We start from the raw sequence: 24,595 nt of genomic DNA on the forward strand, positions 1-24,595 counted from the left end.
GGAAGTATCCAGCACAGGAGATAAATGAAGGCCAGAAGACTCAATCAGTCAAGTCCTTCCATGTTTTTCTGCCTGTTTTATTTTAGCCACACTGGCAGCTGGTGCCCACCCAGATTGAGGGTGGGTCTGTATCTCCCAGTCCACTTACTAAAATGTCAATCTCCTTTGGCAACACCCTCACAGATACACCTAGGAACTTTGCATCCTTCAATCCAAACAAGTTGACAATCTTTGCCATCACAATAAATGAACACTGTTTAAGTTGTAAAGTTATCTTCATTAAAACTACTCTAGTGGTGTTTAACAATATTAATTATAAGTACTTACAAACAACAGAAGAAAGATATTAAATAGACATTTAATGTTATTGTTTACTATACTTAATTGCTAATGAACAATAAAATTTCCATGTAGGTTTTTACAGATATAACTATCTTAAACTTCATTTGCTTGTATGCCAGTTTCTAGCTACCTCACTCATTAGGATGAAAACTCTATAAGAACAATAGCTTTGTTTTGTAAACACCTATACTTATGGTGCTGAAAACAATGTTTGTCAAATAGCAAGCGCTCAAAGACTATTTGTTTGCTAAGTGAAAGAATAGATGTAAAGCACAGGTTCTCAAACCAATTTAGCTGCTGAGGCATCTAGAAATTATGCTTGATATACTTTTTAAAAAATACTGTAACAGGCAGGGCATGGGGGCTCACATCTGTAATCCCAGCACATCAGGAAGCTGAGGAAGGAGGATTGCTTGAAGGCAGGTATTTGAGGTCAGCCTGGGAAACAAAGTGATATGGTTTGGCTGTGTCCCCACCCAAATCTCAACTTGAATTCTATCTCCCAGAATTCCAACATGTCGTGGGAGGGACCCAGGAGGAGGTAATTGAATCGTGGGGACTAGTCTTTCCTGTGCTAGTCTCATGATGAATAAGCCTCTTGAGATCTGATAAGTTTATCAGGGGTTTCTGCTTTTGCTTCTTCCTCATTTTCTCTTGCCACTGCCATGTAAGAAGTGCCTTTCACCTCAGGCTGTAATTCTGAGGTCTCCCCAACCACGTGGAACTATAAGTCCAATGAAACATTTTTTTCTTCCCAGTCTCAAGTATGTCTTTATTAGAACCATGAAAACAGACTAATGCACAAGGCCAGACCCAATTTCTACCAAAAATAAAATAAGTTTAAGCAGGGATGACTGTGCACAACTATAGTCCCAGATACTCAGAGGACAGAAGCAGGAGGATCAATTGAGCCCAGGAATTTGAGGCTGCAGTGAGCTTTAATCATGCCACTGTACTCCAACCTGCATGACAGAGTAGAGAGTGAAACCCCACCTTTTAAAAGAAAAAATAAAGATAAATGTAGAGAGAGTGAAACATCCAAATACTAAGCTTAAAAGTATTAAGCTTATAATTGGATAAAAATCATGCAATACTATCTGGAGTTGTAAATTATAGATTAGATAATGTATGTTGATTTTTTTAATTCTACTTTTAACTCCCCACTCAAAATTTTAAATATGATAAAGCGTGTAGCATCTACCAAGTGTCTTGAACATAATATTTGTACTTTAAATGTGATTGGGTTTAGATTATAATTTGCAAGTTATTTAAACTCAGAGCACCAGCATTGCATTTGTAAAATGGATTTGTTGTGCTAATACATGCCCCTTTTCTGTCTTGTGCAATGTTAGCATCAATAAAAATAGATTTTTTAAAATGCCAGCAGGTTATTAAAGGTGACACAAGTCCTTTCATTAAAATAATGCTATTATTATCATCTGAATGCTAACATCAGCTTCTAGAATCTAAAGGCCAATTTCTACAGAATCTCTGTACATTTTTCTTAGTCTGTTTGGTTGCTATATTAGAGTACCATAAAGTGAATGACTTATAAACAACAGAAATTTATTTTTTATAGTTCTGAAAGCTGGAAACATAACTGCCCAATGGGGTCACCTGGCCTACTGTGTAGACAGCGTTGATTTATCAAGACAGGGGAATTGCAATAGAGAAAGAGTAATTCACGCAGAGCTGGCTGTGCAGAAGACCTGAGTTATATTATTACTCTAATCAGAGTTTTCCAGGACACTTTAGTGGGTGGGGGAATGCCAGTGTGTCAAAAGTGCTGATTTGTTGAGTCAGAGATGAGATCATTGGGAATTAAAGTTGTCTTCTTGTGCTTAGTTCCTGGGTGGGAGCCACAGATCAAATGAGCCAGTTTATCAATCTGGTGATGACAGCTGATCCATCAAGTGCAGGGTCTGCAAATATCTCAAGCACTGATCTTAGGAGCAGTGTAGGAATGGTCAGAATCTTGTAGCCTTTAGCTGCATGACTCTTAAATCATAATTTTTAATCTTGTGCCTAATTTGTTAGTCCTACAAGGGCAGTCTGGTCTCTGGGCAAGGAGGTTTGTTTTGGGAAAGGGCTGTTACCATCATTGTTATTAACTACAAACTAAGTTCCTCCAAAGTTAGTTCAGCTTATACCCAGAAATGAACAAGGACAGCTTGGAGATTAGAAGCAAGATGGAGTTGGTTAAGTCAGATCTTTTTCACTGTCTCAGAATTTTTCAATAGCATTTTCAGAAAGAACAAGATCAAGGCACTAGCACTGGCAAATTTGGTGTCTGGTGAGGACATGCTTCTTGGTTCACAGACGGTTGCTTTCTCCCTGTGTTCTTACATGGTGGAAGGAATAAGAGAGCTCTCAGGGAGCATTTTTATAAGGCAAATAATCCTACTCATGAAGATTCCAATCTCATGATGAAATCACCTCCCAAATGCTCTACTTCCTAGTACTATGACATTGAGTGGTAGAATTTCAACATAAGAATTTAGTGGGGACACAAATATTCAGTCTATAGCAACTACAGTGCCAAACATTGTAACACTATAGCATATTTCAGCAATAACCTAAGTTGAGAAAAATTGCAAAGAAAAGATAATGTAATATTAGATACATAGCTATTCTTGAAAAAGTTTAATATTCAATAAGGATGAATATGTAGGTATTCAAGTTACGTGAGGATTCTATTCCTACATATTAACCTAGGAAATAAAGAAAATAGTTGACCAAATAATTACAGGGCAAATAAATACATTAAGGGAAAAAAATCCCCATCAGCAATACTTTGAGAAATAAGGTAAGGACATCAATTTAGCATTGCTTATGGTTTGCTTTTAAATTTTCTAGTAAAAGGAAGATATACTCATCTGTCTCAAATGCATTATTTCTAGAATACTTGGCCTTTTTGGCAACAACATCTTCATCTCTAAAGGTACTGCTGAAGCTGGCTAAGGGCATCAGACTGTGAGCTCCTTGGAGGCAAGGATAGCATCTTGGTTATCATTGGAACTGAGATACAATGCTTAGAAAATGTCTGTAGAGCAAATATGACTGTGCTGAATGTGACAACCACATATAATTATTTGAAACACACCACATTGTTGTTTGTCATAAACCATTGAAATATCCAGCAATTGTTCTGTGCATTCAAAACCTATCTTGAGGCTGACTATCACATCCAGGAGATGCAGAAATTCCATTGTCAGTTCATATTAGAAAAACTACTAGGAATGTTCAATTCAATTCACTAAAGATTTGTTAGTCTTCTGCTATGTGTCTTTTTATTACACTAGATGCTATATGAAAATAAAAGGCATTAATATCCTGATCCTTGCACTTAAAAGGTACTTGTCTATGTCTATCCCTGTATATATGTGCCACTGTAACTGTTTTCCAAAGAAACTTATCTCTCAAACTTTCACACTAAGTCACTATAGCATTTTTATTAGAAAACTCAAATAATAAAAAGGGCAGTTCTCATAAATGTTAAATCTGAACAAATAAACAAGGGGCTATAAAGTAACTAAGGGAGTCATAATACTAGGTGAGCAAAAAAAGAAAGAAAGCTACAAGTTAAGTAGCACTGTAACTAAAATAATAGCTGAGAATGAAACTATCTCATAGGAAAATACAATAAAAAGACAAACACTGCCACCTGGAAAACAAATATCATCTGTATCTTATGGGTAGTAGGCTCAATTTTTTCCTTCCTTCTAATCTTTTAATGATAATTTAGAAGACACCAAATAAAAAGAGATAAAGATAAACATTTTGAAGACATGAGGTGACACTCGTGATTGGTCAACCAGAAGAGTACACAATAAACAGTATAAAAGGAAATATCTTGGTGAAGCCAAGACATCTGCTCCCAATCCTAATTTCATTGAACAGTTTGATTAAAGGAAAAGGGAATTCATCTAAATTAATGGCTAGTATTTGCATTTTAATGGAAATTTTTGGAAGATTTAGTAACCAAATATTTCATCTATTTCCTTAGGGAAGGCAACAGGAGTTCAATTCATTTCGGAATTCTAAAGCAAGTAAAAATGTGGTCCCATTCTCATAAGAACAAGCAAAGCAAGTCTTTTGAATGTCTTTGAACAAATCAATTCAATGGTAAATTAATAAATATTTTAAAAGGAGAATATTCACAACTCCTTACTTATTTCACCATAATCCAGAGAGATAAATTGGACCCAGATTTTTACAAAATCAAGAAGTTTGGATCTTTTTATTGAAATTCAACCACATCCAAGTGATAACTGATTGACAAGTTCTAATCTCAATCTTCAAAACTGTATCCAGGACAGTTGGAGACACTGATGGATTTAGCTGACTTGTAATAAGCTATTGGTGCACTTTGTTGTCAATGTGCCTGTTTACTCTTTCATTTTTAGGAATGGCCATGACAAAAGAGCATTTTAATTGTTTGTACCCTTCACATTTACTGAATTGAAGAAATAAAACAGGTTTTAAGAAGCATGTTATCTTGAGTGTTAAGCTAATTCTCTAGCATATGAATGGCTACCTAACACTAATATTTCCTAACTAGTAATTATAAGATAAAATAATAATAATGATACTAAATTTTAATAGGAAATCAAGTATTTTGAAAATATGTTATGTGTTCTTTCATCATTTTTCTGTGTTTTTTACATCAAAGATGAGAAGCAAAAGGAAGAAATATATTTATCCCTTTTCCACTAATTGGGCAAACTGCTTGCAGATGCCAAGTAATTCTTCATGTTTTTCTCAGTGAGTCAGGTCCCAGACTCATGGAGACTAAGATAAACAGAGAATAGATTTACCTATAAGACAGCTTATTACATCAAAGTGAACATGGTTTCAATATTGATAAATAAAAATATTTGCATTTCCGTTGGCAGTTTCTACCTGGCCAATGTCTTTTTCCACTTAAAATTTTAATATCAATTCAAATATATTTCAGAAAGGAAAAATATCTACTTGGATTGATATAGAACCTAAGGTCATGGATTTATTATTTATAAAGGCATAAATCCTAGAAAGCAAATTAAAATTTGTCTTCCTTTTTGCAGGTGAGAGAACTGAAAAGCAGATTCTTTAGCTAGAGGAATTACTCACTATGGGAGGGAGTACAGTGAAGCCCTTAAGCTGAATGGTTCATTAGGCAGTTCAAGTGGTGCTCTCAGTTACCCATACCTTTTGAGTTTCCATAATGCCATAGTTTACTAAAGATGTGAAACAAATAAAATTCGCTTTAAATTGATCCTCAATTTTGTGGTATGAAGCCAAACTGTGAAGTAAGGGTGGATAAAGACTCTTCTAATGAGCATAGAAAGGAGTCACAGTGGAGCATGGTGGCTCAAGCCTGTAGTCTCAGCATTTTGGGAGGCCATGGTGAGTGGATCACTTGAACCCAGGAGTTTGAGACCAGACGCGGCAACATGGCAAAACCCCGTCTGTACAAAAAATACAAAAATTAGCCAAGCTTGGTGGCATGCCCCTGAAGTCTCAGTTACTCAGTAGGCTAAGGTGGTAGGATCATTTGAGCCTGGGAGGTCGAGACTGCAGTGAGTTGTGATTGTGCCACTGCACTCCAGCCAGGCTGACACAGGGAGACTCTGTCTCAAAAGAAAAAGAAGGAGAAGGAGAAGGAGAAGGAAAGTGAATCACAAAAGAAAATGGGAGCAAAACATCATTTTTCTTACCACTGCTTTCCTTCTTTCTTTTTGAAAACAGTTGTGATTTATTGATTGTTTTCTAATAAGTTGTGGAACTCAGTAGATTTGCAAAGGCATTACACTGATGCCCAAGCTGGGTACCTGTCTCTCTAGGTGAAGCCAACAATTATTATTGGAAAATTCACAGAGATGGGGAGGTGGCAAATACAAGACTCTTAGGATGATATAGAGCATAAAATGTTCTGCAAAGTTCCATTAGAACATTCTGCAAAGTTCCATTAGAAAGATGGTGGACAAAATGTTTTATGGCCAGAATATGAGCAAACAATGTTTGAAATAGCAAAAGCCTAAAAGTCCCACTTTCTGCTTACAAATCAGAGTCAAGATATTGATGAAGCTATTATAGACTTAAAAAATACTGCTGCAGTTAAAGTGAAACCTCTAACTTCTGGAAGTCCCAAACAGGAAGAACAGTCACGCTAATCCAATGAGATGACAAAGGATCTGGCATCCAAACTAAAGGCTGCATTTATGCACACTCTCCTACAGTGTGCTTGCAAAGGAAATACTGTCGGCTCTGTGATAACTCAGAAGGAACAAACTGTGCCTGCCCTTAACTTAAGGTAGTTAATGTCTTAGCTAGAAAAATAACAAGATGAGTGGCTTTCCATTGATTATTTTTATAGCACTCAACACCATAGTACATATGCTTGTTAGCCTAATGACCACCACAAATGCTTTGAGGACATTTGGGTGGCTAACAATATATCAGGCTATGTATACCCTGCTATGAAGCCACAGAGAAAATGCAGGCAGAGAAAGAAAAAAAGTTAACATACATGCTAAATAAATGTGTCAAAGGAAGTACAAAATGTTTCTCCTATGTTCTGGGATGGAAAGGGCTAGAAAAGGTCAGGGGAACACTAGAAACCTACAATTGCTGGTCCTTTGGGGAGCCAAAAACATTTCTTGAATGATTGTACTTCATACTTAGACAGAAATAAGTCTTATTAAAATCACATTATAAAATGGCTGAAGTTTTTACCTGATTTCTCCAATGCTGACTTCAGAATGTTTAGATAAACATCGTGGAGAGTCTGTCCCACATGCAGCATGTAAAAGACAGAGAAGCTTCCAAATTCCATGAAGAGAACCAAAGGATTAGCTGAAAATTCTTGAACTCAAATTGTGGAATGAAAGTTATATATTCAGTTTTCTATATACCTTAAGTTCAATGACAAACTTCAGAAATTATACAGTGAAGATCTAATTCTAATGATTTTAATTTCAATGCTCTCCTCACCATGAAATTCATAAAAGTCATAAATATTAAACTATTCTAGGACCCAAACATACCATGTTCATTTTTTACTCAATAACAGTGTTTCACAGAGCATTTTCTTTTTTTTTTTTTTAATTGTACTTTAGGCTCTGGGGTACATGTGCACATCCTGCATCCTGCTGGATTGTTGCATAGGTACATACATGCCATGTTGGCTTGCTGTCCCTATCCCCCCCTGCCCTTGCCTACATCAGGCATTTATTTCTTCTGGTGTTATCCCTTCCCATCCTCCCCACCCACTCCCCACTGTCCCTCCCCTCCCTTCCCCTCCACCCCCCACCTAGCCCAGTGAATGTGTTCTCTTCTCTGTGCCCAAGGTTCTATGGAACATTTGTCTCTCAAAATACTCAAGACAATAGAATTTCATTGTTAAAAAACTTAAATGCTTGAATATACCTAAAGATTCACAATGACCATGAGCATATTAAAAGTTGGGAGCAGTCCTGCAACTTAAAAAACAAAGTTATCACCAGATCAATAAAAATAAAGCACAAGGAAAGACAGCCAGACTATTATTTCTTATGAATATAGATGCAGAAATTCTCAACAAAATTTAGCAACAGAAATGAAATAAGTAAGGCAAAGAGATCTCTGCACTCACATGCTCATTACAGCACTATTCACAATAGCCAAGGAATGGAATTAACCTAAGTGTCTATCAACAAATAAATGGATAAAGAAAATGCAATTCTAGCTATTTATACAATGGCATACTATCAGACTTAAAAAGAAGAAAATTCTGTCATTAGCAATGACGTGAACATCCTGCTAAGTGAAATAAAACCAACACTGAAAAATACTGCATGATCTCACGTATATGAGGAATCTTAAAAAGTTGAACTCATAGAAACAGAGAGTAGAATGATGGTTGCTAGGGTTTGTGGGAGGAGTTGGTCAAAAGGCACTAAGTTTCAGTTGGAATGAATAATTTCTGGAGATATATTATACAGCATGGTAACTATAGTTAATAATGTATACTTGAAAAATGCTAAGAAAGTGGATCTTCAATGTTTTCTACACACACACACACACATACATATATATATATGTGAGATGATGGATGTGTTACTTAGCTTCATTTAATTATTTTATGATAGATGCATACATCAAAACACCATGTGATACACATAATTTGTCAATTATTCCTTAATAAAACTTGGAGGGGGGGAAGAATTCAGCAACCTATAAAAATCATTGTACATCATTATGAAGTGGAATTAATTTCAGAAATCCAAGGTAAATTTCACACCTGAAAATCAGCTAATGTAATCACACAATCCATTTACACAAAATGTTCAAAACCAACAAATCTGTAGAGACAGAATATAGACTGGAGGTTGCCTAGGGCTGAGGCAGGGTGCAGAGAATGGCAAAAATGTGGGGTGGTGACTGCTACATAGTCTCGAGTTTCTTTTTTTTTATTTAAAAAAAAAAGTTTTTATTGCACTTTAGGTTTTGGGGTACATGTGAAGAACATGCAAGATAGTTGCATAGGTACACATGTGGCAGGCTGCCTTCCTCCCCTTCACCTATATCTCACATTTCTCCCCGTGCTATCTCTCCCCAACTCCCCACCATCATTCTCAGCAAACTGACATGAGAACAGAAAATGAAATACTGCATGTTCTTACTCATAGGTGGGTGTCGAGTTTCTTTTAAGACCAATAAAAACATTCTAGAACTGGTTGTAGTGATTGTTAGACAACCCTGAATATACTAAAAACCACTGGATTGAATACTTTAAGCAAGTGAATTGTCTCATGTGTTAATTTTATCTCAGTAAAGATATTACCAATAATTATTTTCATAGACTTCCTACATATAATATTATCATTGCTAGAGTAATATTGGCAAGAGTTATTTTCGTCTTTGCAAATGCTACTCCTTTTGCCTGGAATGCCAAGCATATTTTCTACTTCTTTCTCTCTTAAAAGCTTCTACTCCTTCATTAATAATCAGCCAAGGTGTCATCACCATTGTAATGTCTTGCATTATTCACTCTGGACCCGCACATGAACCCCGGGAGAGTGGATAGATAGATGATAGATAGATTTAAAAAATTATAAAGCAATATTTAGTCTTACCACATGCAGTTCATACCAAAATTTCTATTGCGTATTATTCTAGTCTAGTCAATTTCACTTTTTAAATGTTTTGTGGCCCATTAAATTAATTTCATAACCCTCCAATGAGAGGCAATCTACAATTTGAAAACTACTACCAAAAATAAATTGATCCCATATTGTACATTTTAACATAAACATCAGTTAGTTTGCGACAGTGAATATCCTTACCTTGGGTTAGTGTTACAGGATGTTATAGTTATTGTCGGTATTCTGCATTTATCTTCGTGAATATTAGAGTTCTGCTATTCTTTTTGAAGTATTGCAGTCCTGAACAACACAGGTAAGTAATTTTTTATGCCAAGGAATTATTTCTGTTTGAAGAAAAGACTTGATCACAGGCAGCTGCCGAAGCAGCATCGTTAAAGTCTCTCTTCCTGCGATCATGTCTAAGTCAGAGTCTCCTAAAGAGCCGGAACAGCTGAGGAAGCTCTTCATTGGAGGGTTGAGCTTTGAAACAACCGATGAGAGCCTGAGGAGCCATTTTGAGCAATGGGGAATGCTCACAGATTGTGTGGTAATGAGAGATCCAAACACCAAGCACTCCAGGGGCTTTGGGTTTGTCACGTATGCAACTGTGGAGGAGGTGGATGCAGCCATGAATGCAAGGCCACACAAAGTGGATGGAAGAGTTGTGGAACCAAAGAGAGCGGTCTCAAGAGAAGATTCTCAAAGTCCAGGTGCCCACTTAACTGTGAAAAAAAATTCATTGGTGGCATTGAAGAAGACACTGAAGAACATCACCTAAGAGATTATTTTGAACAATATGGAAAAATTGAAGTGATTGAAATCATGATGGACAGAGGCAGTGGCAAGAAAAAGGGCTTTGCCTTTGTAACCTTTGACGACCATGACTCTGTGGATAAGACTGTCATTCAGAAATACCATATTGTGAATGGCCACAACGGTGAAGTTAGGAAAGCCCTGTCAAAGCAAGAGATGGTGAGTGCTTCATCCAGCCAAAGAGGTCGAAGTGGTTCTGGAAACTTTGGTGGTGGTCGTGGAGGTGGCTTCAGTGGGAATGACAACTTCGGTCATGGAGGAAACTTCAGTGGTCGTGGCGGCTTTGGTGGCAGCCGGGGTGGTGGTGGATATGGTGGCAGTGGGGATGGCTATAATGGATTTGGTAATGATGGAGGCAATTTTGGAGGTGGTGGAAGCTACAATGATTTTGGCAGTTACAACAATCAGTCTTCAAATTTTGGACCCATGAAGAGAGGAAACTTTGGAGGCAGAAGCTCTGGCCCCTATGGTGGTGGCAGCCAATACTTTGCCAAACCACGAAACCAAGGTGGCTATGGCAGTTCCAGTAGCAGCAGTAGCTATGGCAGTGGCAGAAGATTTTAATTAGGAAACAAAGCTTAGCAGGAGAGGAGAGCCAGAGAAGTGACAGGGAAGATACAGGTTACAACAGATTTGTGAACTCAGCCAAGCACAGTGGTGGCAGGGCCTAGCTGCTACAAAGAAGACATGATTTAGACAAATACTCATGTGTATGGGCAAAAAACTCGAGGACTGTATTTGTGACTAATTGTATAACAGGTTATTTTAGTTTCTGTTCTGTGGAAAGTGTAAAGCATTCCAACAAAGGGTTTTAATGTAGATTTTTTCTTTTTCTTTTCTTTTTTTTTTTTTTTTGCACCCATGCTGTTGATTGCTAAATGTAATAGTCTGATTGTGACGCTGATTAAATGTCTTTAAAAAAAAAAAGACTTGATCACTTACTTTAAAATAATACTTAATTCCCAATTTCCTGCTGTATCAGCCAGAAAATTGTTTTTCCCTCTACTATGCTCTACAAAGTGGTAGCTGACTGCTTAACTTCCTATTCTGGTAGGAGTAGGAAGTGGCTTCTGAGCTATAACTCTGTCCTATATTCTGAGTTTTATATGCTATCCATAAACTCCTTTGTGTTCTGCTCTAGGTTTTTTTAACGCTAGCAGATTGGAAATATAGTGAAAGCAATTTCACCATGAGCAGAGATATGGGTACAAATGACACTTACTGCACAATGCAAATAATTACATTCTATGAATGTATACCACAAGGAATTTTATACTTGAGATAAGTCATGCCCCAGTGACAAATAGGTTATCCAAACAAAATATTTCAGATTTTCATTTTTTCTTTTGTCATATTTACTTATGATCATTTTTGTTACTGTTTCTGTGTCCATTGTAAAACATTACATCCAGTCTTTAGATACATAATCTGTATGGAGTGGGAGTGATATGAAGTAGGTATAGAGTCTGATAATCACTTCTTTGTTACAGGGATAGGACAATATTGCATATAGTTACCTGCAAGTTTATTCTACATATGTCATTTGAATTTATATTTTTTACAAATTCCTATTTAAGAAACTGCATATGTATGTGAATGTGTGTGTGAGAGACAGAGCTTCAAAAGGCCCAGAGTATATTAATGCATGATAAGTCACATAGCCTGGGTATTAGTAATGTTCTCCAAAAATAATTCCAAAGAAGACGTCCATCAGGAAACACCACAAAAACAGTATTAGGCATAGAGTTTTAGAAGTGGCCTTTATTTAAATTCCAGTTTGGGTCCGGGTAGTTTTTTTTTCTACAAATACTGACTCCATTCTTATATCTACATTCTATCTAGATATAGCCTGTGTTATATTTTCTTTAAGCTAGAATTTTATGTCTCAGAGCTTCATATACTTATTTTTAAGCATTCTTATGCCTCATTCAGTTACTCACATACCTTGGCAAATGTCTGTAAACATCCTATCTTCATTCTAGATCCTTGGAATGGGCCTGAAAAACCACAGACTTAAAGAGTACATTATTGACTTTCGTATGTACTGCAGATTCTTTATAAGATCTCTGATCTCAAGGGACATAAAATCCAGTTGCAGAGACAAAATAATGATGATTAACCAATAAAGAACAAGAGTGAGAATGTGTGGTGCATATCATAAGTGCTACAGGAATTTTGAAAAGGGAAATATTTCTGAGAATTAATAGTCAACAAAGGATTCTCTTGAAGACTTACACTGCACATAAAGAAGCAGAAAGGGAGAATGTTCCAGGAAAAAGAAATACATTTGGGAGGCTGTGGCCTATAGTGTAATGGGTCTGATGGTTTCAACTTCAACTCTCAAATATATCCTTCCTACCTATGCTGTTTTTGAAAAGTTAATGTCCATTTCTGAGCCAATAGTATTTTTACCTCTAGAATTAAGACAAAATACCTGCGGTGCTTGGCAACAGTGAGCAATTAATACAAATTTATTGTTTCCTCTTTCCAAAAAAAAAAAAACATGAATAGAAATACAGTCGAAAATTAGAAACATTTGTTATTTTATGAATTTGTGGTAAGAAATGTGTTTGTTTAGAGTTCATTGCAATCGTGAATTCCATACATATAACAGGTAACACAGTAACAAAACTGAGAGCTTTTCAAAATTCTAAACACCTTAGACATTTATATTCAAATGAAATGATATATGGCAGGATAGCATTTCTTGCCCTTTTGCTCCTTGTTACTCATGGCATCCTCATTACTTATGGGGAGGAGACTTGTTGGGATAATAAAGTTATCAAACTCTTGCTGTGAAAAGCAATTGATCTTAAAAAGTAGATACTCCATTCAGAAAAATGTGACAATTCATACTATACAGAAGTTGACAGGAAGGTCAGACAAACTGCAGGGAAGAAAGGCAAAAAATAAAGGAGGGAGAAAATTCATAGTGAAAAGATCTCAGTCTGATGAGAAGGTCATCTGAAAGCTGAATAAAGATTGCCTGCCCCCTCCTGAGACTACCAATGAAATATTTTCCTAGCTGCCAAGTGTAATATTGGGTCACCAGTGGTGAACGATTGAATTTGTGACCTCTCCAATTGTTACTGAGATTGAAGGCAGGGTTTTCTGAAAACCCAACTGAAGGTTAAATGGAAGTAATAAGGATTACCCAGTTTGGGATTCCCATGCTACTGATGGCCCTCTTTACCCTTCCATCTCCCAGTTACAGCATCAATGTTTTCTTCCTTTTAAGGAAAAAGAAAAAATAAACCTATACTGTCAAAAGATTGATATTTAAACAAAACCTGTATTGACAATAAACACTTAAGTTTCAGCTGGGCAATATGACTTTCACAGGACTTGGAGTGTGGCTCCTTTTAGCCTGGTCTGTCTTTCTTTGTGGCCTGAACACAGCAACTTTGTCATGATTTTTTCAATGAACTTTGCATCTGAGAATTTCCATTGTTTTCCCACATTTTGCAGGAGAAATGCCCAGGAGTACAATTTTTGAGCCATATGATAGTTGTATGTATAGTTGTTGTTATTGTTTTTAACCTGCTGAACTGTTGTCAAGATTGGCTGTAAAATTTTACAGTCTAACCAGCAATGTATGAGTGTGATCCACTTTTTCTGCTTCCTTGTTAGCATTTGGTTCTAGCTGTGTTTTATTTTAGTCATTCAGTTAGGTAGGATCTCATTCTTTTTTATAGATGAGTAGTACTCCACTGAGTATATGTGCCATATTTGCTTCATCCATTCATCTGTCGATGAGCAACATCTGTTGAAGCAACACTTAGGTTGCTTCCAAATTTTGGCTATTGTTAACAGTTCTACAACAAACGTGGGAGTGCACATATCTCTTTGATATGCGTATTTCCTTTATTTTGGGTGAATACCCATCAGGAAGATTGTTGAATCCTATAGCAGCTTAATTTTTTAGTTTTTTGAAAGATCTCCAAACTGTTCCCTATAATGGTTGTACTAATTCACATTCTCACCAACAGTGTATGAGGATTGTGTTTTCTCCACATCCTCACAAGCATTTGTTATTACATGTCTTTTGTGTATAAATCATTTTAACTGGGGTGAGATAATGTCTCATTATAGATTTGATTTGCATTTCTCTGATGATCAGTGATGTTGAGCACCTTTTCACATGCCTGTTTGCAATTTGTATGTCTTTTTTGGGGAAACATCTATTCAACTCCTTTGTCCGTTTTTATTGGATTATTAGAACCTTTTTCCCTGTAGAGTTGTTTGAGCTCCTTATATATTCTAATGATTAATCCTGTGTCAGGTGAATAGTTTCCAAATCTTTTCTCCCATTCTGTGGGTTGTCTCTTCACTTTTTTGATTGCTTGCTTAGGTGTGCAGAAGCTTTTTAACTTGATGTAATCCTATTTGTCTATTTTTGCTTTGGTTGTCTGTGCTTGTGCAGTACTACTCAAGAAATTTTGCCTAGACCAATGTCCTAAAGAGGTTTCTCTGTGCTTTCTTTTGGTAGTTTCATAGCTAAAGGTCTTGGATTTAAGTCTTTGATTTGATTTTTGTATCAGGGTAATACTGGGCTCACAGAATGAGTTTGGAAGTATTCCCTTCTCTATTTTTCAGAATAGTTTCAGCAGGATTGGTATTAGTTCTTTTTTAGATGGTTGGTAAAATTCAGCAGTGAAGCCATCATGTCCTGGGCTTTTATTTACTAGACGACTCATTACTTGTTATTGGTGTGTTCAGATTTTGTATTTATTTCTTAGTCAATCTTAGTAGGTTGTATACATCTAGGAATTTGTCAATTTATTCTAGGTTTTCCAATTTATTGGCATATAGCTACTTATATTAGCCACTGAAAATCTTTTGATTTTCTTCAATATCAGTTGCAATGCCTTCTTTTTCATTTCTGATTTTATTTATTTGGATCTTCTCTCTTTTTTTCTTAGTCTGGCTAAAGGTTTGTCAATTTTGTTTATCTTTTCAAACAACTAACTTTTTGTTTTAATTGATATTTTGTTTTTTATTTCAATTTTATTTATGCTGTGATATTTATTTTTTCTTTTCTTACTAATTTGGGATTTGGTTTGCTCTTGCTTTTCTAGTTCTTTTAGTTGAATTATTAGATTGTTTATTTGAGCTTTCCCCTCTTTTTGATGTAGGCACTGTTAGTGATAAATTTCCTTCTCAGTACTGCTTTTGCAGCATCCCTTACGTTTTGGTATGTTGTGTTTGCATTATTATTTGTTTGAAAAAAATTGTCAATTTCTTTCTTAATTTTTTCTTTGGCCCACTGGTCATTCTGGAGCATATTGCTTAATTTTCACATATTTGTATTGTTTCCAAAATTCATCTTGCTGTTAATTTCTAGCTTTATTTATTGTGATCAGAGAAGATGCTTGATATTATTTCAAATATTTTTCAATTCTAAGACTTGTTTCATGACCTAACATTTGGTCTATCCTGGAGAATGACCCATGTGCAGAGGAAAATAATGTGTATTCTGCAGCTGTTGGATGAAATGTTCTGTAAATATTTATTAGATCTATTTGGTTTATAGTACAGATTAAGTCTGATATTTCTTTGTTGATTTTCTATCTGGAAGACCTGTCCCATATGAAAGTGTGGTGTTAAAGTCTTCAGCTATTATTATATCAAGGCCTGTATCTCTCTATAGCTCTAATAATATTTCCTTTATATATTTGGGTGTTTCAGTGTTGGGTGCCTATATATTTAAAATTGCTATATTCTCTTGCTGAATTGACCCTTTTGTGATTATGCAGTATTCTGTGTGTTTTCTCACCATTTTTGTCTTAAAGTGTATTTAGTCTGATGTAAGTATGGTGACCCATGCTCTTTTTTTTTTCTGTTGACATGAAATATATTTTTCTCTCCCTTTTTTTTAGTCTATATGTATACTTATTTTCAGTCTATATGTATACAAGACCTATTGTTCTGTTGCCTGCAAGAAACATATTAACTTATAAGGCCTTGTCTTTTCATTTAGAAAAAATAGGTCTTGTCTTTTCATTTATTCAGCTGGCCTATGCCTTTTGACTGGAAAATTTAGTTTATTTACATTGAATGTTGTTATTAATAAGGGGGACTTATGTCTGCCATTTTATTATTTCATTTCTGTTTGTTTTGTAGTCTTCCTTCTTTCTTTTATTTCTGCCTTCCTCTATTGAAGATAATTTTCTCTAGTGATATGATTTAGTTTCTTGCTTTTTGTTTGTCATGTATCCATTGTATGTTTTTTTAGTTTGTGGTTACCATGAGGCTTGCAAATACTATCTTATAACCCTCTGTTTTAACCTGATAACAACTTAGCACTATATTCATAAACAAACAAGCACAAAGAAAACTAATAAAAATTTACCTTAACTTCTTCCCTCTCTTTTTAACTTTTTGTTGTTTCTATTTGTATGTTATTGTGTTGACTGTGTCTTGAAAAGGTGTTGTAATTATTATTTTTGATTGGTTCATAGTTTGACCTTTCTTCTTGGGATAAGAGTAGCTTCCACACCAGAGTTACAGTGTTATAGTATTCTGTGTTTTATGTATACTTACTGTTACCAGTAAGTTTTGTACCTTCAGGTGATTATTTACTTCGCATTAATATCCTTTTCCTTTCTTGTTGAAATACTTCCTTTAGTATTTCTTGTAGGATGGCTCTGGTATTTAGGAAATCCCTCAGTTTTTGTTTGTCTGAGGTTTTTATTTCTCCTTCATGTTTGAATGATATTTTTATCAGATTTACTACCCTACAGTGAAGGTTTTTTTGTTTGGTTGGTTTTTTGTTTTGTTTTGTTTTTTTTTTTTTACCAGATTTACTACTCTATGGAAAAAGGTTTATTTACCAGATTTACTATTCTAGGATAAAAGGTTTTTTTCTTTAACACTTTAAATATGTCATGCCATTCTCTCCTGGACTATAAGGTTTCCACTAAAAAGTCTGCTGTCAGACACATTGGTGCTCCATTGTATGTCATTTGCTTCTTTCCTTTTGCTACTTTTAGGATCATTTCTTTATCTTGACCTTTGGAAGTTTGATCACTAAATACCTTGAGATAGACTTCTTTAGGTTAAATCTACTTGGTGTTCTGTAACCTTGTACTTGGTTATAAAACCTTTCTCTAGGTTTGGGAAGTTCTCAGTATTCCTTTGAATAAACTTCCTACTCCTTTCTCTTTCTATAAATAATATTAAATTCATCTCTTTATTTAATCTAAATATTTATTTATCTCTTTAGATAAATATCTACAATTATCTATATTATCTATTTTAATTATACTTAATTATAAATGTTACCTATTTATATATAATTATCTATAATTTATCTATATAATTATCTCTTTAGATAATCTACTTAATGTATATAATTATCTCTTTAGATAGATTATCTAAAGAGATAATATATAGAAATATTATCTATTTATAGATAAATCTCTTTCTATAAATAATTAATAAACATTCTACTCCTCTCTCTTTCTCCTCTTTAAGGCTAATAACTCTTAGTTTTGCCTTTTGGCAGTTAGTTTCTAGATACTGTAGGTGTGCATTATTGTTTTTTCTTTGGTCTCCTCTGGTTGTGTATTTTCAAATAGCATGTGTTTTAGCTCACTAATTTTTTCTTCTGCTTGATCCATTCCACTGTTAACAAACTCAGATGCATTCTTGAATATGGCTAATTGTATTTTTCAGCTCAAGAATGTCTGCTTGATTCTTTTAAATAATTTAAATCTCTTTGTTAAGTTTGTTTGATAGAATTTTGAATTTCTTCTCTGTGTTATCTTGATTTTCTTTGAGTTTTCTCAGCACAGTTATTTTAGAATCTCTGTCTGAAAGGTCACATATCTCTATTTCTCTAGTTGTAATTCCTGGTGACTTATTTAGTTCATTTGGTGATGTCATGTCTTCCTGGATGGTGCTGATGTTAGTAGATGGTCTTTGGTGTCTGGACATTGAAGAACTAAGTATTTATTGTAGTATTCACTGTCTGGGCTTATTTTTAGCCATCCTCCCTGAAAATGATTTCCAGTTATTTGAAAGGAATTGAGTGTTGTGATCCAAGTTCTTTCTGGTTTAGGGGGCACCCAAATCCCAGTAATGCTGTGGTTCTTGTAGACTTGTACAATTACCACCTTGATAATTTTGGATAGGATCTGGGAGAATTCTCTGGATTACCAAGCACAGGCTCTTGCTCCCTTCTCTTACTTTCTCCCAAACATACAGAATCTCTGTCTCTGTTCTGAGCCACCTAAAAATGGAGGTGGAGTGACACAAGCACCCCGTGACCATCACCACTATGACTGCACTGGGTCAAACCTGAAGCCAGCATAACACTGGGTGTCACCCAAGATCTGCTGTAACCACTCCCTGACTACTTCCCATGTTCACTCCAGGACCTGGGCTTCTACAGTCAGAAGTTGTCAATGCCAGCCAGGCTTGTGTCCTTCTCTTTAGGGCATGAGGTTCCCCAATCCCCAAATGGGTCCAGAAGTGCTATTCAGGAGTCAAGGACCAAAGTCAAAAACATTATAAGTCTACCAAGGATTCTATTACATTGCAGCTAAGCTAGCATTCAAACCCCAAGATGCAATCCTTCCCACTCTTCTGTTTCCTATTCAAAGGTAGAATAGCCTTACCCTGTCGCTATGGTCAGACCTGGTAATGAGGAGTGCTGTCAGACTACCATTGATGTTCCCTTAAGAACCAAGGACTCTTAAGTCAGCTTGTGATGAATGCTGCCTGGCCTGGAACTCACCCTTTAGGGAAATGGGCTCCCCTCTGGCCCAGGGAAGGTCCAGAAATGCTGTCCAGGAGTCAAGTTTTGGAATCAGGATCCCAAGGCCCTGCTTGGTGCTCTACCCCACTGTGGAAGTGTTGATACCTAAGGTGTAAAACTATGTCCACTTTACTTTTCCCTCTGCTTTGCTCTAGCAGAAGGAGTTTAGTTTTATAGCCACTATTGCTAGTAATGCGTTGAGTTTCACCTGAAGCCAGCAAGTCTCAGAGGCTCACCAAGGCCATCAATATAGTACCTGGGTATTGCTGCTGGTTATTCAGGGTCCTAGGCTCTTCAGTTAACAGGTGACACATGGCAGGTCTGAGTCCTTACCTTCAAAGCAGCAGGTTCCTTTCTAGTCTAGGATGTGTCTATAAATGTTGTCTAGGAGCTAGAACCAGGAACAGGGGCCTCATGACTCTGACTAATGCTGTAGTCTGCTGTGGCTGAGAGCTGATATCCAAGATGCAAGACAAAGTCTTCCTCATCCTTCCCTATTCTCTCTTCAAGTGGAGAAAAGGATTCTTTTGGAGCTGTGAGCTGTGCAGCCTGAGGTTAGTGGAGAGGTGCAGCATTCCCTTGGCTACCCAGCTGGTATCACAGCATCTCGTGTTCCTCCCTGGTCTACTGTCTCTGGACCTATTTCAGCCCTAGGACTTGACTAAGGCTGCAGTCTTTGTGGCCCAGACTGGTTTTCAAGTTTACTTAGAGACCAAGAGCACTTTGGCTCTCAGTGGCAAGGTTTTCAGGGCACTCAAGTTTGGACAGCTGGGACCGTGATTTCCCTCTGGCTAGGGCTAGTTTAAATGCTCTCTCTGCGGGTGGGCATTAGCTAAGTTTGGTCTTACTGCTCTACCAGTGCAGCACTGAATTTAATTCCTCACAATTGCTGCGTTCTCCCTTCACCGGGGCCCAGAGATGCTCTCTGCACTATGCTGCTGCCTGTGGTGTGGGAGGGGTGGCATCAGCAACTCAAGGCTGTTTTTTTTTTTCTGTCTCTTCAGTACCTTTTTTCAGTGATATGTAGTTAAAACCAGGTACTGTGATTGCTCACCTGATTTTGGGTTCTTATGAAGGCAGTTTTTTCTGTGTAAATAGTTGTTAACTTGGTGTTCTTATGCAAGGGAGAGGAGTGATCAGTGGTGCCTTCTATTCCACCATCTTGCCCCACCTCCTCTCCACAAGACTTAATTATATGTTCTTTAAAATACTTGAACTTTGATTATAAAGATACAAGTACGTTCACAGTAAAAAGCGGGAAAATTTAGCATACCAAAAATATAAGAAAGCTGGTGTGGCTATATTATTATCAAAAATCAACTTTAAGATAGAAGTTCAGTGACGTAAGGAAAGATATTTCAAAATGATGAAAATATATGTTTATAAAGTACACAAATTAACCTTAATATTTATGGGCCTAACAACAGACTTCGAGGCAGATGGATCACAGGGTCAGGAGTTTGAGACCAGCCTGGCCAACACAGTGAAATCTTATCTCTACTAAAAATACAAAAATTAGCTAGGGGTGGTGGTGCACACCTGTAGTCCCAGCTACTCAGGAGGCTGAAGCAGGGGAAGCATTTGCACCCAGGAGTCAGAGGTTGCAGTGAGCCACGATCGCACTACTGCACTCCAGCTTAGGGGTGACAGAGCATAGTCTGAAAAAGAAAAAAAAAGAAGCAAAAATGGACAGAACTAGAAAGAAGGATATAGAATTTTTCAATACATTAGGAGATTGTAAGACCCCTCTCTTTTTAATTGATAGAACAAAAAAAAAATCTGACTATAGGAATATTAAGATAAAACTAAGTAGTAAAATGTCTTAAAAATTTCCAATTATGTATATATTAAGCAACACACTTATGGGTTAAAAAGGTAATAATCAGAATTAAAATGTTTGCACTCAAAAATTAAAATTTGTATGATGTAGTTAAAGAAATTCTGTAAAAGAAGTTTATAGCTTTAAATGCTCCAAATTAAATAAAGAAGAAATACAATGACCCAATTTTCCAACTTCAGGAGCTAGAAAATAAAGAAAAATAAGCCTCCAAAATAAATAAATAAATGAAAAATATAGAAGATAAATCAATAAAGTGGAAAACAGGTAAACAATTAAAAACATTAAGAAGCCAATTACTTCTTTAGAAAGATTGATAAAAATGATAAATCTCTAGCTTTGCTAAATTAAATAAGAGAAAGATATAAAACCCGTTACTCATATCAAGAATAAAAGGGATAACATTATCACAGATACAATAGACATTGAAAGAAAAATAGGGTTGTATTGTGAACAATGTTATTTCAGTAAAATAAAATATTCTTTGAAAAATTATTTGTAAACATTGAAATAAAAAGTAATAAAAATTAAATTAGCCTAATTATTACAGAATTTAAATTTGTAACTAAAAGATTTTCCACAAAGCAAATTTCTAGTTCAAATAGCTTCAATTATGAATTCTATGAAACATTAAATAGACATATTAACAATTTTACATAAACTTTCATAAAAGAGGAGGGAATATATTATTTCACAACTACTATGAAACCTAAAAAACAGAAAATATTATAAGAAAATAAATTATTAATAGAATTATTAATTATTTCGTAACAAATATCTAGGAAATTTTAAATGTCATCTTAGCAAACTTACCAAATCTGTTAATATGTTAAAAAGCAATATAACATGATTAACTGGAGTTCAGGAATCCAAGAATGGTTCAACGTCTGAAAATCAACAATATAGTTTACCATGTTAATGGAATAAAGGAGAAAGATCTGATAGTTATCTTAGTGGATGCAGTTTTAATAGTGAAAAACTAAGGATGTTTCCCAGGTCAACAAAAGTATTTACTCTCTCCATTCCAATTAATATTCTATTAGAGAATATTAATATTCCAATTAATATTCTATTGTCTTAGTCATAACAATAAGGCAAGAAAAATAAGTACAGGGCATGAAGACTGGGAAGTAGAAGGAAAATCTGTCTCCATGCACATCTGATAGAATGATTTACATAAAATCCTAAATATTGTATTTTTAAAACTACTTAAATTTCTAAGTAAAACCAATAAGGTTACAAAATACTAACTCAACATAAAATCATTTTTATTTCTACATGCTAAGAACAAACTATTGTATATTAATTTCTTCAGGCTGCTGTAACAATTATCACATACTTGGCACCTTAAAGCAAACAAACAAAAAATTACTCTCACAGGTCTGGAAGCCAGAAGTACAAAATCGAGGTGTCAGTAGAGACATACTCCTTCAAAAGACTGGAAGAGAATCCTTCCTTGTATCTTCCATATTCTGGTGGCTTCTGGCATGCTTTGGTTTGTGGCAGCATAAATTCATTCTGCTTTAATCTTCACAAGGATTTAGGATCTGTTCTAAATTCAGGATGATCTTATCTTGAGATCTTTAATTACATCTGCAAAGTCCCTTTCTCCAAATAATATGATCTGTACAGGGTCCAGGAATTAGAATTTGAACATATTTTTTGAGCTATTATTCAGCCAACTAAAGTCACTAAATGAAATATTAAACACATCACAAAAATCTAAAATATTTGAAATAAATTTAACAAAAAGATGCGAATTTTTACACTGAAAACTAATGTACATTGCTGAGAGCAATTTCTAAAAGATGAACATAGCAATATATACCATATTCATGGACTAAAATACTCAATATTCTCAAGATAACAATTTTCTCTAACTTTATCTACATATTCAACATCATAATAAAAATTTCAATGGATATTTGTACTGAATTTTAAAAGATAAACCTAAAATTTGGATGGCCTTAGATTAGCCAAAATAATCTTAAAAGAAACCAAGAAATTTGGAAGAATTACATTATTTGATTTCAAGATTTATTATAAAATGACAATAATCGAAGTAGTAATATTTCAGTATAGGGAAAGACAGAAAGATCTATAGAAGAGAATAAAGATTTCAGAAAGAGATGTACAGATATGCAGTCAACTGATTTTGTTCTTGTAGGGAACCAGCCCCACATCACACCTGTGGGTACCCCAAGTTCGTTGGTGACAAAAGAATGAGAAAAAGACAGATTAAGAGTGCAAAGAGTGGGACCAGGGAGCCATCACGTATTACTGGAGGAGACAGTGAAGGCCCTGAGTGCTGGTCTCTCACACTATTTATCGGTTACAATCACTTTGATCTATAGGGTAGGTGGTGGAGTGCTGGTGCAGAGAGGATGATGTGATGGTGGGGTGAATCAGTGAGCCAGAACAGTTGTGTCATTCTAAAGATTGATAACAGTGGCAGTTTGAGAGTTTCACAAAACAAGAACATGTGGTTACCTTTAGCTTATTATCTATGCGCAGCTGGTGGAACTCAGGCCTTAGGAGGAGCCCACACATCTGGCTACATCAGAGTGCTACAAAGGGGTTTTAGGTCCTTGAGCACAATGTTTATGGTGAAAGAGCCTAGGTCACCCTGTACCGGAATGTGAGGCATGGAGAAGTTTGCCTCTCCAAAGGCCTCCTGCAGTTTGCTGCAGTTTGTTGTTCCCAGTTTATATGTTACTCATAACCAATTTATGTAGGCACTCTGTAAGTCCTTTCTCCTTTGCTACTTCTCCCAACATTTTCTTACAAAGCTACCAAAGAAATTCAGTGGGTCAAGTTGCAGCAAATAGTACTAGTAAAACAGAATATCTGCAAGGAAAAAAAATATATCTAAAAAAATATATAGATAGATAGATATATATCTCCACCCTTATTTCACACAATGCACAAAAATATATTTCAGATGTACCCTTAACTTAAATGTAAATACTAAAATTATAAAATGTCTATAAGAAAACAAGAGAATATCTTCATAACCCTGCAGTAGGCAAAAAATTCCTGGGGAACAAAGATTAGTCATTATAAATAAAAATCTGATAAATTGGATTCTATCAATATTTTAAAAATTTGTTTAACAAAATGTACTGTTACAAATATGTAAATGCAAGTCACAGACTGTGAGAAAATATTCTCAAGAAATATATGACAAAGTACATTAAGCATTTAGAAAGAACTCCTGTAACTCAATAATTTTTAAAAACTAGCAAATAAAAAATATCAGGCAAATATCCTTAATGAATACTTCATAACATATGATGTAAAAATTAGCAATAAGCATGTGAAAAGTAGCTCTATAACACTCATCAGCAAAATGAAAAATTCAATGACATGCCACTTCATACCCCAAGAATGCATAAAATGAAATACCTGATAATACCAACTATAGGCCAATATATAGAGTGATTGGAACTCTCATAAATTGCTGGTATCAGTGTAAAATGGTAGAACCAAATTAGAAAATATTTTTGGCATATTTTTATAAAGTTAGATATATAATACACTTACCCTACCATCCATCAAATAAACTGTTGAATACGTACCCAAAGGATATTGAAATATATATGCACATGAATACTTGTACATAATTATTCCTAATAGCTAAAACCTGGATGCACATGAATACTTGTACATTTTATTCATAATAGCTAAAACCTGGAAACAACTCAAATGTCTACTAACAGATAAGCGAATAAAAAT

At 35.4% G+C, this 24,595-nt stretch overlaps 1 protein-coding gene across 1 annotated transcript in view; it reads left to right on the plus strand.

Annotated features, from left to right (window-relative positions):
- The window catches only part of LOC100385865 (heterogeneous nuclear ribonucleoprotein A1-like), a 107,498-nt gene extending 96,326 nt beyond the window's left edge, over window positions 1-11,172 (plus strand). The window contains exon 2 of the mRNA XM_078346880.1: window positions 10,204-11,172. Within this exon, the coding sequence (XP_078203006.1) occupies window positions 10,204-10,826 (623 nt within the window). The 3' untranslated portion in view covers window positions 10,827-11,172. The remainder of the gene's footprint in view (window positions 1-10,203) is intronic.
- Window positions 11,173-24,595: the final 13,423 nt, after the last annotated feature.

Source organism: Callithrix jacchus, chromosome 13 (assembly GCF_049354715.1).
Source record: "Callithrix jacchus isolate 240 chromosome 13, calJac240_pri, whole genome shotgun sequence".
Lineage (NCBI taxonomy): Eukaryota > Metazoa > Chordata > Mammalia > Primates > Cebidae > Callithrix > Callithrix jacchus.